The following is a 15,041-nucleotide window of genomic DNA, read 5'->3' on the forward strand; positions in this document are numbered from 1 at the left end:
TACTGAATGTGGACGATTTCGCTCGACAAAATAAAAAATGTGTGTTCACTATTCGAGAATTTATTGTTAACTGGTTTTAGCTCTTGATTGTGAGCTTTCTTAGTACCTTTAGCGTTACAACATTTTCGTTTGCATATAATTTAACATTTTCAAGATAGGCGTTATTGAGTAAGTATCAAATAGGTAAGTATAATTCAACGGTAAGTAAGGTAAGTATAATTATTTCAGGGTTGTAGTATTTAATATAATTTTGCATGTAGAAATTTGTTTAATATTTTGTTTTCAGGTTTAATCAAATTGTGAATCGTCACCAACACGCCGCCACCCGTTGAACCATTGCGTTTCAACCATCTTCCTCAGCCACAGTTTTCGACCCAGATTCGATCGGTAAATCCGGTTTCTCCAAGTCGTTTTCGATTGGGAGCAAGTAGACTTCCGTTATTGCTCGCTTGTACAGCCCCTTCGCTGTGCGTACCTCGACGACACGTACATGTTGATCTGCACCGGGAAATACTGCCACTACGCGACCGAGGTTCCAAGCTAGTGGTGGCAAGTTTTCTTGCTTTAGTAGGACCAGGGATCCCAATTTCACCTCATCACGGACGACTTGCCACTTAGAGCGTTGATGAAGTTCACTAGTATATTCGCGCGACCAACGCTTCCAGAAGTCTTGGATGCCACGCGTCATTTCCTGGAAACGTTTGAGCCTGTTAGTCTGCTGTTCGGTGTAATCGGGTTCAGGGATGGAATACAGCGGTTCCCCAACCAAAAAGTGCCCTGGAGTTAAACTCAAAAGATCTTGAGAATGGTTGGACAGAGGACACAGTGGGCGGGAGTTCAATATGCGTTCAATTTGAGCAACCGCTGTAGACATTTCTTCAAGAGTAAAGGCTCTGCTTCCCAGGATTCGTCGAAGGTGGTATTTGAAGGATTTGACCCCAGCCTCCCATAATCCACCGTGGTGGGGAGACCTCGGAGGTATGAAATGGAAAGATATTCCTTCCTCCAGACAATAGTTATTCCATTTCTCAGTGCCGAACTGATCGATGTATTGGCGACGAAGTTGCTTCAGTTCTCGATCTGCACCGACAAATGCCGTAGAGTTGTCGCAATAGAGATTGATTAACCGACCGCGCCGCGCGACGAATCGTTTTACCGCATTAATGCACGCGACGGACGAAAGATCGCTCACGATTTCCAAATGGATCGCCTTCACCACCATACATACGAACACGGCGACGTACATCTCAACGTTTGCTCCTCTCCCGTATAACGGACGAATACTGAACGGCCCGCAGTAGTCCAAGCCACTATTTGAGAAAACTCGTGCCGGAGTTACTCGTACTGACGGAAGAGGTGCCATATACTGCTCAGTTGGTTTGGGAGAGCATCTGAAACAGGTTACACACTGTCGTACAATTTTACGTGCCAATTCACGACCGCGAACCGGCCAAAACCTTTGCCTCATAGTTGCAAGTAGTAGCGTTGGCCCTCCGTGCATGGTTCTAAGATGCACAGATCGAGCTATCATGTGGGTTAATCGATGATTGGCTGGGAGCAGTATTGGAGTTCTGCTGTCTAAGGCAGCTGGCATTTTCACTAACCGTCCTGAGATTCTCAACAGTCCGGTGGCATCTAATATGGGATTGCAAGTTTTTAACAATGATTTAATTCTTCCATCTCGACTAGTGAGTGCACGACGAGGATTTTCCGACAAATATTGTATTTCAGCACTAAATTCCGAGGATTGCACTGATCGAATAAGCGATTTCAAGGCGGTATCCACTTCCGCTGGCTGAAGAGAACCGATTGTACGGGTCTGCTTTGATGTTCGAGCATTGCGACAAAATCTCAAGCAGTAACTTGCAATTCTTAGCAATTTTCCCAGATCAGAATAGCGACATATGAACGAGTTTTCTACAGAAACTGCCGTAAATGCAACGATTTTTCGTAATTCCGCCTCCTTGGTTTCTTCATCCGTTTGGTTGAGACTTACGATGTTTTTCGGCCACTGCGTTACAGGTTGCACAAGAAATTTTGGACCGTACCACCACAAATTGTCCCCTAGCACCTGGGACGGAAGAATTCCGCGCGATATACGATCAGCTGGATTCATTTGTGTTGGAACATACCTCCAATTTGATGTTCTCGTTAAATTCTGGATATCAGCAATTTTATTCGAGACAAATACCTTCCACATGGTCGGAGGAGATTTTAACCAGTGGAGGACTATGCTTGAATCGGTCCAGTACGTCACCGCTGCAGAGAATTTCGTGGTTCTTATTACTTCATCCACCAATTGGCTACCAAGGCGGGCGGCACACAATTCCAGTTTTGGTATAGTTTGTCCCCGTACTGGAGCGACACGACTTTTAGATATAAGTAAATGACTATGAACCGTACCATCGACGTCAGGTGAGACAACGTATATGCACGCACCATATCCTCTTTGCGAAGCGTCACAAAAGCAATGCAACGAAAAATTCTTGCTTGTATTTGCCAAAACGTGCCGTGGAATTTTTAGTTTTGACAGCTCAGGTATCTCACCGCGATATTGTAGCCACCAATCTTGTTGTCTAGCTGGCAACTCTTCATCCCAGGAAAGACTCAGTAACCATAATTGTTGGACAAACATCTTCGCGCTCACAACGACTGACCCAACCAATCCAAGTGGGTCGAACAACTGAGCCATTTCTGAGACTACGATCCTCTTGGTTAGCCTATCCAACTGCGGAAGGTTGGGAATTTTGAAAGCAAATTGATCAGAACCGTGTAGCCATAGAAGTCCCAATGTTTTCACCGAGGCGGAACGATCGATTTCAGTTAGCGGTAATGATTCCTTCAAGCTATCAGGCATGTGTGCTAGTACATCTGGTTCATTGGTACACCATTTTCTTAGTCGGAATCCGCCAGTTTCTAAAAGCTCCGACAACTGCTTACTTGTTTCTATCACCTCCTGCAGATCGTCACCTCCCGTAAGAACGTCATCTACGTAGAACCCTTCACGAACTACCGCTGCACCGAGAGGAAAACGGTTACCTTCATCCGCAGCCAGTTGGTTGAGCACCCGAGTGGCGAGATATGGAGCGCTAGAAGTTCCATAAGTTATTGTTTTCAATTGGTATCGTAGTATAGGTTGCGAAGTATCCGATCTCCAAAGTATTTGTTGCAGCTTTCGGTCCGCCGGATGCACCCAAACTTGGCGAAACATTTTTTCAATGTCCGCTATAAAAACGAACCGTGGTGCCCGAAAGTTTAACACGGTAGCTAGCAGTGGTGGCTGGACTATTGGACCGACGAGAAGTATATCATTCAACGACAATTGAGAACTGCCCTTGCATGTGGCATCAAACACCACGCGTGTCTTTGTGGTGGAGCTTTCCGGGCGATGTATGGCATGATGTGGCAGGACAAACTGGGGATTTTCGACGCGAGGACTCAACTCCATGTGGCCTAAATCATGATATTCTTCCATGAATGTGATGTATTCCCTTTTGTAATCACTATTCGTTCTGAATTTCCTTTCAATCGCAAAGAATCTACGCTGTGCTACCGCTAAACTATCTCCCAACAATGCAAGCAATTCTTCCCGTACTGGAAGGCGTACTATGTAGCGTCCATCTTCGGCTCTGGAGACAGTGTCTTTAAAATGATCTTCACAAGCCTGTTCGGTTGGAGTCATCTTTTTTCCATCGTCAATACTCTCGGTTTCCCAAAAGCGTTGCAATATCGTTTCTAGACCTTTTGTGGAACTCACGATGCATATCGAAGGCGTAGTAGCGGGCTCCAACAATTTACCAGCTACAACATACCCTAAAGCCGTCCGCTGAAGGGTAGGGAAACCATCACACAATTGCACTTTATCACTTTCCAGCAACGAATAAAATAACTCCGCTCCAATTAGCAGGTCCACGCCAGAACTAATATTAAACTTCGGGTCGGCCAAAGGAATATTTTTTGGAAGATTCCAGCGAGAAATATCGATGTGCTTGCTTGGGAGTGTAACTGTGATTTGGGGTATAACGAGACATTCGAGTAGATACTCAAATTTTCCAAAACGAGACGAGAATTTGATTACCACCTTGGAGCGTATATGGACGATCCCTTGTCCAATACCGCTGACTTGCAGATCGATTTTGCTGCGCTTAAGTTCCAGCCTTCTGGCCATAGATTCTGATATGAAATTGGCCTGCGAGCAACTATCCAAAACACCTCGAACAAAATGATAGCTGCCTCTATTATTATTCACTTTTATGACCACAGTTGACAGAAAGACTTCTCCTCCGCTGGTAACGAGATCTCTCTGCGGCGCTACGAGTGAAGCCACAGGAGAAGAGTCCAATTCGAGATTACTGCCGATCGAACGCGACACGGACGGAACAACCGGCGGCGGGGAGAGGGCACCGACGACCGACGAATTTGCGCTTTTCGAAACTGTAGACCGAAACGCAATAGGCGGCGGAGGTGGTGAAGGGCACGTTTGCGATTGCGAATTTTGCGTACTCATATACGACAACTGGCATTGTACTGAAGGCATCACCTCACTGGATACTGTAGAGCATGCTAAAGCTGACTGTGTTGCAGTTCTGGCAGCCACGTTGAGCGGAGGTAAATGTAACAATGTATGGTGCTTTTTGGAACAATATCGACAACCACTATTGCTACAGTTTTTGGCCAGATGTGATCCCTTCAGACAGTTTATGCACAATCCATGCTTCTTCACCAACTCAAAACGCTGCTTTGCTTCCATAGCGAGAAATTGATCACACTTAAATAACGGATGTGCTTGTTTGCATTGTCGACATTTATTCACAGCCTCAGCTGCAATATGCGTGGAAATCGGTTTGGGTTTAATAGATTTTTGCTCATATGGTAAGGATTGAGTCTGCAAAAGTTTAACAGATTGCAGCACTCTCGACGTTTTTCGCACAAAATCTACTAAACTTTGGTACGTAGGACGGATTGTTCCTTCGCAGTTATTTTCCCACTCTTTCAAGGTCGAGGAATCTAACCGCTTACTGAGGGTTTCAACTAACACAGAGTTCCAAAGGTTAGCTGCTGTATCTAGTTTTTCTAGCATACACACGTGGTGATCGAACTCATCCACAAGGTCATACAAAGTCGAGGCCGACGGCTTTTTCACACTGGGAATGGCAAAGAGAGCTGCGAAATGGTGTTTGAGGAGTAGATTCGGATTATCATATCGCTCACAAATCGATTTCCATGCGATCGAGTAATTATCTGTATTAACTTCCAAATTTGCGACAATACGAGCAGCCTCGTCTGTAAGAGCTGCCTTTAAATAGTGCATTTTCTGCACTGACGACAAATGATCACTACAGTGAATCATTGATTTGAAAATATCTCGAAAGGCTATCCATTCGGATGGATTTCCGCCAAATAAAGGAATGTTAATCTCCGGTAGCCTCACCAAGTGAAATGGCTGTCCGGATCCACGAGAACCGGTAGGCGCTGCAGCGGGCAAGCGATCCGGTAATTTGCTAGTGAGAGAAGCTTTGAGTTCGTAGTATAAATCTTGAAACTTCACTCGTTCGTCCGACATAGTAAATTCAAGGTCATCGTCACCATCACCTCGGTTTTCGATTTCCTCGATCTCATTTTGAACACACGCAAAATCTGTCCACAGCTGGTTAAGCGAATCGATTCTAACCTGAACTTGATGTATTTGGCTCTCTTGATATTGATCATTGAACCTTTTAATCACAATAGCCGAGCCGAGAATGTTTGCCCGCTGTCGCAGGAGGGTTTTCAATTTAGCTGCACTTGATCGAACGCCTCTTTTCTTAGGCGGCGTCATTTTGATCATACTCATTGTGTATACGTTGAAAGAGATTCACCCACCTGGCTCTGGTCGAATGTATTACCTTTGATGCGGCTACTTAACCTCAGTTCGGAATGCGAGCACGTGGAAAATTCTGCTCCAGAACCTCAGCTTCTGTCCGATCCGAATGGCCGCTTTCAAAGCACGTGGTTGACGATGATGGCCGCTCCTTGATTCCACAAATCCTGGCTCTTTGTGTGGTCTGCAACGGGATGAATCCCGGGTTTCGGCACCAATTTGTTGGATCGCCCAAGTGCAATTCCGGGTGAGTAGCCAGTTATCTGGTGGACGACGAAAATCCTTGAGCGGACAGTACTCGTGACGAAGACCGTACGGTATTATACTGAATGTGGACGATTTCGCTCGACAAAATAAAAAATGTGTGTTCACTATTCGAGAATTTATTGTTAACTGGTTTTAGCTCTTGATTGTGAGCTTTCTTAGTACCTTTAGCGTTACAACATTTTCGTTTGCATATAATTTAACATTTTCAAGATAGGCGTTATTGAGTAAGTATCAAATAGGTAAGTATAATTCAACGGTAAGTAAGGTAAGTATAATTATTTCAGGGTTGTAGTATTTAATATAATTTTGCATGTAGAAATTTGTTTAATATTTTGTTTTCAGGTTTAATCAAATTGTGAATCGTCACCAACAAGAGGGTTGCGTTCTTTCACAGTGACGGTTGCTTGAACGCTTACTCGTGATTCTAAATCCACTTCTTCAGGTACAGCATCACAACACATGGACTGCCATTTTAACGGTGCTTCCATCAACCATGCTGGTCCGTGTTTCCAACGTACACTTTGCAGCAAATCATCAACAGCCATTCCGCGTGAGATTAGATCCGCGGGGTTTTCCTTACCCGCAACATGAAACCACGGATGACCGAAAGTGGCTACTTGTACAGCTGAAACGCGGTTTGCTATAAACGTTTTCCAAGTATTGGGTGGTGCCTTCAGCCAGTGCAAAACCACAGTCGAATCTGACCAGAAATACGCCTGCACGTTGTCTAATGAGAGGGCCTTAGTAGCTACTTGAAATAGACGAGCAGCTTCCCTAGCTGCGCAAAGCTCTAATCTAGGTATCGTTAAACGTTTTAACGGGGCAACCCGGGACTTTGAAGATAGAAGTTTAATGCGTACATTGCCCTGTTGATCTGTGGAGCGCACATACAAACAGGCTCCATAAGCCAACTCTGAAGCGTCAGCGAAGCAGTGTATTTGGACGTCAACGTATTCTGCAATAAAGGCAAATCGAGGTATATTAAATTCTGACAATTTGAACAATCGGCAATGGAAATCTTTCCATTTCTGTTCCAGCGATTGTGGTACAGGCTCATCCCATCCAGTTTGCAGCAAGGCCAATTGTTGCATAATTATTTTTGCGGTAACCACGACAGGAGAAATTAAACCCAGGGGGTCAAAAAGTTTGGCAATAGCCGATAAAATGCGTCTTTTTGTCCATTCTCCCCTTTCATCGGCTACATTGAATAAAAATTTTAGCTGGTCACCTTTCGGCTCCCATGTAATCCCTAGGGTTTTGACCTTTTCGTCGGGATTTAACTCAAAGGTTATAGTAAGATTTGTTCCCAACTGATCTTTCGGAATGCCGGACAAAACTTCCGATCGATTTGAACACCATTTCCTTATAGGGAATCCTCCCTTGGCCATCAAGAATGTTAACCCTTTTCTCAGCTCGATAGCTTCGTCGACATTTGCAGCTCCACCAATATAATCGTCAACGTAGAAGTCATTTTGCAACGCCAATTGTGCCTGGGTAACATTAGTTCCTTCATCGGTAGCCAGTTGCTGTAATGCACGAGTCGCTAGAAAAGACGATGGTGTGAGTCCGTAGGTTACTGTAAGTAACTCGTAGATGCCTATAGGATTGTCCTTCGAAAAACGAAAAAATATCCGCAAACGCAGAGTGTCCGAATTATCATGTAACACCTGTCTGTACATTTTTTCCACGTCTCCCACAAGCGCCACGTCATGCTTGCGGAATCGTATAGGCAAATTCAGTAGGTCATCCTGAATTACGGGTCCCTTCAAAAGAACATCGTTGAGAGAGTACCCGCTGTCCGTACGCGCCGACGCATCGAACACGACCCGCACCTTTGTAGTCGTGCTCGGTTCTTTCATCACCGCGTGATGCGGTAAATAATAAAATTTCTTAGGATTATTGCCATTAACCTCTGCTTGCAGTTCTGCTTGTGTTACTTGTTGCATGTGCCCCATATCCAAATATTCTTGCATGAAAGCATGATATTGTTGCTTCATATCCGGATTATGTTCCAATCGATTTTCCAATTTCCGGTACCTATCCAATGCCACTGCGTGTGACTCGCCTAGCATCCGGTCCCAATTGACGCGTTTCGGCAACTGAATGATATAGCGACCATCGGGTGTTCTTGAATGCGTGGCCTTAAAATTTGCCTTGCAGTCTTGTTCTTCCTTGGACCAGGCAGGTTGATCCTCGCAGCTTTCTACCCTCCAAAATTTCTCCAAAAGGTATTCAACTTTTTCACTAGTTGTAGCCGTACAGCAACGAACCGTTTTTCCTTGTTGCAGGCTTTCATCTCGACCAGTTACAATCCAGCCAAATACCGAATCCACGATTATTGGTAATTGTGGACCCAAAATTATTCGTTTCGTTTCTTTTTCATACAAAAAGTTAAAGAAATGTTCCGCCCCGAGCAGCGGATCGATGCGGCCGCTAATATTGAACTGCGGATCTGCCAGTTGAATATTTTCAGGAATATTCCAATGGGACACTGGCACCGTTACCGAAGGAAGGTCAGATGTTACACGTTGTAAAACCAAAAAATCCAATCCAATAGAGAAATCATTAATTCTCGACCTAATTGTTGTTTTAACTGCATACCTAGCCATTGATTCCGACTGTCCCACTCCTATTATTGGAACGCATATCGAACGACGTTTGAGCTTCAACATTTGACAAAGTCGCTCGCTCATTACATTGACCTGCGAGCCATTGTCTAGCAACGCGCGAGCTAGTTGCATACCACCATGCTGATCTTTTATCGCTACTATCACTGTTGAAAGGAAAACCCTTGAATTAGAAGACTCTCTTTTCGTACCGATGTTGTACAGTCCAGCTGGGACTTCCTCTGCCTCTTCATTTTGTTGATCTTCTTCTGCTTCCGCCACCACGTGCGCTCTAGCTGTGTCATTGCTCTTTCCTAGACCAATGGTGGATCTATTGACGTCCAAACTTTTGCTGCTGCCATTTCCTCCCTTACCTGGTTGAAACCCCGGGTGTATCAAATTGTTATGCTTCCTGTCACATGTTTTACAACTGTATTTGGAGTTACAGTCACGTACCCAGTGACCCGTTTTTAAACAATTGCTGCATAACCGGTTGCTGTTGACGAAGTCCAGCTTCTCCTTCAGCCCAAAATTCTGGAACTTCGCGCACCGTACCAAATAGTGCATATTGCCGCAGCATAGACAAGTGGATTCATTATTTCCTCCTTCCGCAGACGCGTGCATGGCAATTCGCTCACGTCTAAATGTCGCCTTTTGTTGAACCGTACCATGATAATTAGAATTTGATAAAACAGCTTCTAAAACCCTCGTCCTCTTTTCCAGAAAGTCCACCAATACTGTAAACGTGGGATCCCGTAACGATGCAGCGTGATCCTCCCATAACTGTAGTGTATGCTTATCCAATTTCGAGCACATCCAGTGAATTATCATCGCGCACCAATGCTCGGTCTTTTCTCCCAGCTGTTTCAAAATCTTTAGCCGCTGATCAAACTCATCAACTAATTTATGAATTAGCCCGGCCGACTCCTTTTCTATTCTCGGGAATTCCATCAGCGCCTGGAGATGTCGCTTCTTTAGTAAATATTCATTAGAATAGCGTTTGGTGATAGTGTCCCAAGCTATTAAATAGTTTCCGCTGGAGATAGTTAGAGACTCAACCAGCGTGGCTGCCTCCCCTCGCAAAGCCGATTTTAGATAATGAAACTTTTGTACATCATTGAGCTCGGTGGACTCATGTATCAGCGACACAAACGTCGACTTGAAAGAAAGCCATCCTTTATAATCCCCGTCAAATTCGGGTAACGAGATCTGCGGTAGACGAACCCCTGCGTTTAAGCCCGAAAGACTACTATTCCGCGCAACAGTAGTGTCTAAGTTTGCTGGTGAAGTAACTGGTAATTTACGCAATAATTCAGCGCGAAACTCATAATACTGTTCCTCGAAGTCGGCGTATGCCTTATTGGTCTCCTCCTCCAATTCATCCTTGGTATCTAGTTCCGCTATGTCTTCCTGAACCTCATTAAATTCTTCCCAAGACGACTCTAGTTTATCCAATCTGGATTGGACTTGCCCTTGTTTAGTATCCGGATCGTATGCTTCCAAAAACTATGCAAGACGATCTAGCACGGCAAATATACGCTCGCGTTTTTTAATTTTATCTTTAAGTTTTCCAGCTATATCGACACCTGTACCAAATAACCAGTTCGCTAATCTGGAATTACCACAGTTTTAAAAATTGCAACTTAAGGCCGTTTCCCGTTGCAAAAGATTGTAACCACCGTTTCCACCGTTTCAATGCAAAGAAAAAATATCTTACGCAGCACCAAAAAACCAAAATATAAGTGTTGGACAGCTACTAACCTGTAGCCTGTCAATAGAAGGCCTTGTATTAAATTGTGAACTGCCGCACTCCATATATCCAATATAATGCCAAGCGTTCCGTAATTTGCAGCTCCGGGCTGTTTCCCGTAGCAAACACTCAGATACCGTTTTCGTCAAATTTACCAAAAAAGGAAAAATACCATAAGCAGCACCACCACACAAAGTAAAACTATTGGACAGCTACTAACCTGTAGCCTGTCTTTAACAAGCCTTGAATTTATTTAATGTGCGGTCGTCTTTTAATTCCGAATATGCCACTGGCTGCGAATTACTAAGCGCCCTCCTAAATCAAGCTCGCATTACTCTACTGGCCGCTCCCGTCGCGGTAGTAAGTAGAATCCGTTGAACTACCCGTTGCGTTGATTTTCCACTGATAACTCCACTCAGCAGACATGAAATAGGCAAAAAGAGCCAAGTAGCACAAAAAGAGGAGATGGAATCTAATGGACAGGCACTCACCTGAGGCCTGTCGACAATAGGCCTTGTATAATATAAACCACAGCAACAAGCAGTATTCCGTAAGTGGAATCAATATATATAGAATGCCAGTGTCGCTGCAGTGCTCGTGGTAAACATCACACATTTGAAAATTACGTATTTACACTGTATGCGCTTATGTGTGACTGATCGATTCGAAACGGGAATCTGATTGTCAAACTAAAAAGGCAACCCAATAAAAAATCCTTCTGCTTTTCCGTAAATCACGTAGGATAAATCACCCGATTTGGTCGTTTTGGGGTATTTCGTCGGCAGGAAAATTTTCTATTGGGCAATTTGACAATGAAGTTCCCGTATCCAAGACACGAACCAGCAACATGTTTGCCACCAAAATATCCATGAAACACCAGCGACACTGGCATTCTATATATATTGATTATACTATTCCGTATAGTTGCTTTGTGCCACTTTGATCCAGGGACTGCTAACCAAATCCTCAAGTGAATCCGATCCAGCTTAATCTAACCGATGCTCACTATAATCAATCCAAATCCGTTTATTGACCAAATTCCAGCGATGATTTTTGTCCCCTAATATGCGATTTCCGACTCGATTACTGTCCTAGTCCGTCGAAAATTAATAGAATCCGAAACGGAGCAAATGTGTGCCACGTGTTGCAGTGCAGTGAGTTAGCCGAACAATTGATGCAATCCGTTTAGCGGGATGAAATATTTCATCGCATTGTTCCTCCAAGCTGAATGCTAATATGGCCAAGGTACCATTTTTGTAACAGGTAACAATGCCACAATAGCTTAATTGTCCTCGAAACCGACGCTTCCCAAGTCAACCGTGGATCCTGGTCACGGCACCATATGTAGGGAGTTTTAGGTTCGTTGATTGAGCCGAAGTGACGATTTCTTGCCAATGCACCAATCCGAAATTTCTGGGCTATGGATTTATGCTGAACCACGATCCGCCTACGTTGTGTGAATTTCTATACCGCTGCAGATGCAATTTTAAAACGGGATTCTTCCGATTTTTAGTGAACGAACTAGAATCTTTTATTTCGTTTTAACCACACTGTATTTAATTTATTAAACGAGAACTTTATTTAATAAGCATATAAACGTGTAACTGTCTTTATTCTGTGTAATGTAATCCTCTCCTGTGAGCTGTCGGTTAGATACTACCTATCCTGTCTTATCAGTCTATCTGTAATCTATCTTCCCGCTTCTCTCTCTGCGTTCGTACTAAATGTTCATTTAATTGTGCAACTGTGAGTGTCTTTTTTGTAAGTACTAAATGTATAACAGTTTCAACCGTATCGTGTTGTAACATTGCGTCGTATTTAGCTTAAGACATAATCATTAATTAATGTTATCACTGAACATTATGAATTCGATAAATAAAGGATAGATTTCGACATTTTTAGCAAACGAATATCCACTAAATGATTTAACGATTTACAAAACAAAACATGTCACTGTTGGTGAACTTTCTCTATGTAAATACACTTCTTTTTACAAACCCAATCGTTATCCTATTGTAAACCTCGAACGTCCACAACAGCATAGCGAACAACTTAATATATTTATGAGAAATATGAAAGCATGGTCAGTCAGTGTAAGGCATGGTTCATAAAAGAAATCAACTCAAGCGTAAAAAGGTCCAGCGCTGGTTACAAACGGATACAACGTACAAACGGAAAATACTGACGCCGGCTGGGAATGGATTAATGAAGAGTGGTTTGGAAACTGGGAACTGAGTGAGTGAAGAATAGTTAAATGAACTCGAATATCATACCAACACAACTACAAGAATTAATCCGAAACAAACACATGTACCACAGTTTGTGAATGTGCGGTTCACTCCAGCAACAAACACATTGATGTAGCTGTCATTTTTTCTTTTTACTTTTAGGTTATTACTCTTTTCGTCTAATGCACGGTCATAAGACGCAAAGGGCAATAGATTATTGCTCCAAAAGTAACAAAATATTCCCCGTAAGTTTTGGGTGCAGCAATTCATCTTTTCCGGTGAATATTTTCGCTACCGTTTTAACTTACCGCGCATTTCAGCTTGCCCCGGTGTACCTTATTTAAAAATAATCGAACTTTCTCAACCTCAGTTCGTCTCAACAAACAAATCAACAAATATATGCTGTATGTAGCATGTAGCTAGATGTATACATGAAGAATCGTATTATTACATGCATGGATACATGCTACTATCGATGCAAAGAGACTAACGTAGTCCTGCGTCACCTATGTGGTCGTATCTTGTACACAACTCCTCTGATTTTTTAGCTTTCTCTCGTTGATGCACATCACACTCATCAGTAATTTCCATAGCAAGATGGTACTAGGGCATTCAGTTATAAAATTGATAAAATAAATTCTACGTTGTCCAAACATATATTTAACAGATCTGAGCAGATAATTATAATATTAGACATCTCGACTTTATTACTACTTATACGGTTTAATACAAAACATGCTTAATGCATAATGTAGCTTAACATTTATATGAGAATTCACCTACATATTTAGCAATTATTAAAATTTCAATAATAGCATAATAATCTTATGTTGATTGAGAGCTTACTGTTTAACTCTTACTCATCCACCGCATAGCTTTATAGTTTTTTTTAAATCATGCCAACATATTACGAATACAATCTTGACTAATTGATATTCTTATATAGAGATATTTATCTTATGCACACTTTGCTGCATATACGTAACGCGGTTTGATTTTATCTGGAAATTCTTTTTTCGTAGCACAATCTTTTCCCGATGCACCCAACCGACACAATCGCACGGGCATGTTTGTGCCGTCTAGTGGAAATCCTATATTTCACACGATCAACTTTCGGGTATAATTTTAAAACCAATTTGAATAACCTGAAAAATAGATAGCACTTTTATAGGTTACGTGACAATTGAACATGAGAACTATATTTTAAAAATATTCATCGCCAGAAAACCAATACACAGAAGCACCAATAAAGATAACACATGCACATCGCTTCAATCAATAGTTTTGTGCCTAGCAGCTAAATTTGGAATATTTTCCCTTATGCCAGTGTAACGTATGCATTAAAAAATGGACTTTTTTCGGATGGTAATAAAAAAAACTAAGACAGCTAATTGGCGCGATTACTAGACACAACACTTCTGGTTCTTACAAAAAACATAAATACCTTATCCGCTAACCGGTTTCGGGTATGATGCTACCCATCATCTGAGCGGTGGTCGACTGGATACAAAGTAGTAATCTGCTGTTTACTACAGTTTCAACTTCGTCAGTTGAAAGAGCGGTGAGGTGATGAGAGCGTCATCCTCATTCATCAGGGGACGGTCCTCCGTACAGATGTACATCGACTCCCACGCAGTCAAATGAGAAGACTTTCTCACGTTTTTGAGCAGCTTTGCGCTTCCCCAATTGATATTGTGTTTGGAGCAGATTGAGTGCATGGCTACACTGGAGTCGTTGGGCCGTTCATTCTCCACTGCCTTTCTATGTTCCTTTAGGCGAATTTTGAATTTCCTCCGCGTTTGCCCGATGTACACCGCTGGGCAATCCTGGCACGGAATTTCATAAATTCCTGAGCGTTCGTCGGGCGGAACCTTGTCCTTTTGATTATTCAAAAATTCCTGTAAGGCATTGCCGCTTTTGTGGACCACATGGAAACCATGCCGCTTAAGTACCTTTCTAATGTGGTTTGTTACTTTCGGGTAGAACGGCAGGCTGATTCTTTGTACTTCTTCTCTTCTGATCACTGAGTCGTTATTGTATCATCATCGATGCAACGTCGTAGAGAGAGAGAAAGATGTCACAGCTTAATTTTTTCTTATAAGATTGAAAAGAGGCGAGATTATTGATGCGTCATCATTATTCATAAGCGGTTTCGCTGCATTGGAAATGAACATTGATTCCCAAGCATTAAGCAACGAAACCTTTTTCACAGTTTTAATTAATTTAGCACTCTCCCAATCGATTTTATATAGCTGGTTACCACTATGTGATGCAACACTAGAATCGCACGTTCTGTTGTGTTCCACTGCTTTCATATGTTCCTTCGGCTC

At 42.8% G+C, this 15,041-nt stretch overlaps 4 protein-coding genes across 4 annotated transcripts in view; all 4 read right to left on the bottom strand.

Moving 5' to 3' along the window:
• Positions 1 to 343: 343 nt before the first annotated feature.
• On the bottom strand, positions 344 to 1,468 carry LOC128740146 (uncharacterized). Its single transcript, XM_053835666.1, has one exon. It carries the CDS (start codon positions 1,466 to 1,468, stop codon positions 344 to 346), a length of 1,125 nt encoding a protein of 374 aa, XP_053691641.1.
• A 1,252-nt stretch (positions 1,469 to 2,720) lies between these two features.
• On the bottom strand, positions 2,721 to 5,833 carry LOC128740147 (uncharacterized). The gene is made up of 2 exons (XM_053835667.1): positions 2,941 to 5,833; positions 2,721 to 2,728 (listed from the first exon to the last, which is right to left on the bottom strand). The coding sequence occupies exons 1-2, from the start codon at positions 5,831 to 5,833 to the stop codon at positions 2,721 to 2,723; spliced, it is 2,901 nt and encodes a 966-aa protein (XP_053691642.1).
• A 63-nt stretch (positions 5,834 to 5,896) lies between these two features.
• The window catches only part of LOC128740148 (uncharacterized), a 36,290-nt gene continuing 27,145 nt past the window's right edge, over positions 5,897 to 15,041 (bottom strand). The window contains exons 3-5 of the mRNA XM_053835669.1: positions 8,946 to 10,189; positions 7,529 to 8,900; positions 5,897 to 6,044 (exon numbers count right to left, since the gene is read on the bottom strand). Of these exons, the coding sequence (XP_053691644.1) occupies positions 5,897 to 6,044; positions 7,529 to 8,900; positions 8,946 to 10,189 (2,764 nt within the window). The remainder of the gene's footprint in view (positions 6,045 to 7,528; positions 8,901 to 8,945; positions 10,190 to 15,041) is intronic.
• LOC128740149 (muscle M-line assembly protein unc-89-like) overlaps positions 13,752 to 15,041 on the bottom strand; it is a 181,418-nt gene continuing 180,128 nt past the window's right edge. The window contains exon 8 of the mRNA XM_053835670.1: positions 13,752 to 13,856. The gene's annotated coding sequence lies outside the window, so the exon portion shown is untranslated. The remainder of the gene's footprint in view (positions 13,857 to 15,041) is intronic.

Source organism: Sabethes cyaneus, chromosome 3 (assembly GCF_943734655.1).
Source record: "Sabethes cyaneus chromosome 3, idSabCyanKW18_F2, whole genome shotgun sequence".
NCBI classification, from domain to species: Eukaryota; Metazoa; Arthropoda; class Insecta; order Diptera; family Culicidae; genus Sabethes; species Sabethes cyaneus.

What these genes read in the sequence shown, in the direction of transcription:
- LOC128740147 (XM_053835667.1), bottom strand. Translation starts at nt 5,833, where the DNA reads ATGAGTATGATCAAAATGACGCCGCCTAAGAAAAGAGGCGTTCGATCA.
- LOC128740146 (XM_053835666.1), bottom strand. Translation starts at nt 1,468, where the DNA reads ATGAGGCAAAGGTTTTGGCCGGTTCGCGGTCGTGAATTGGCACGTAAA.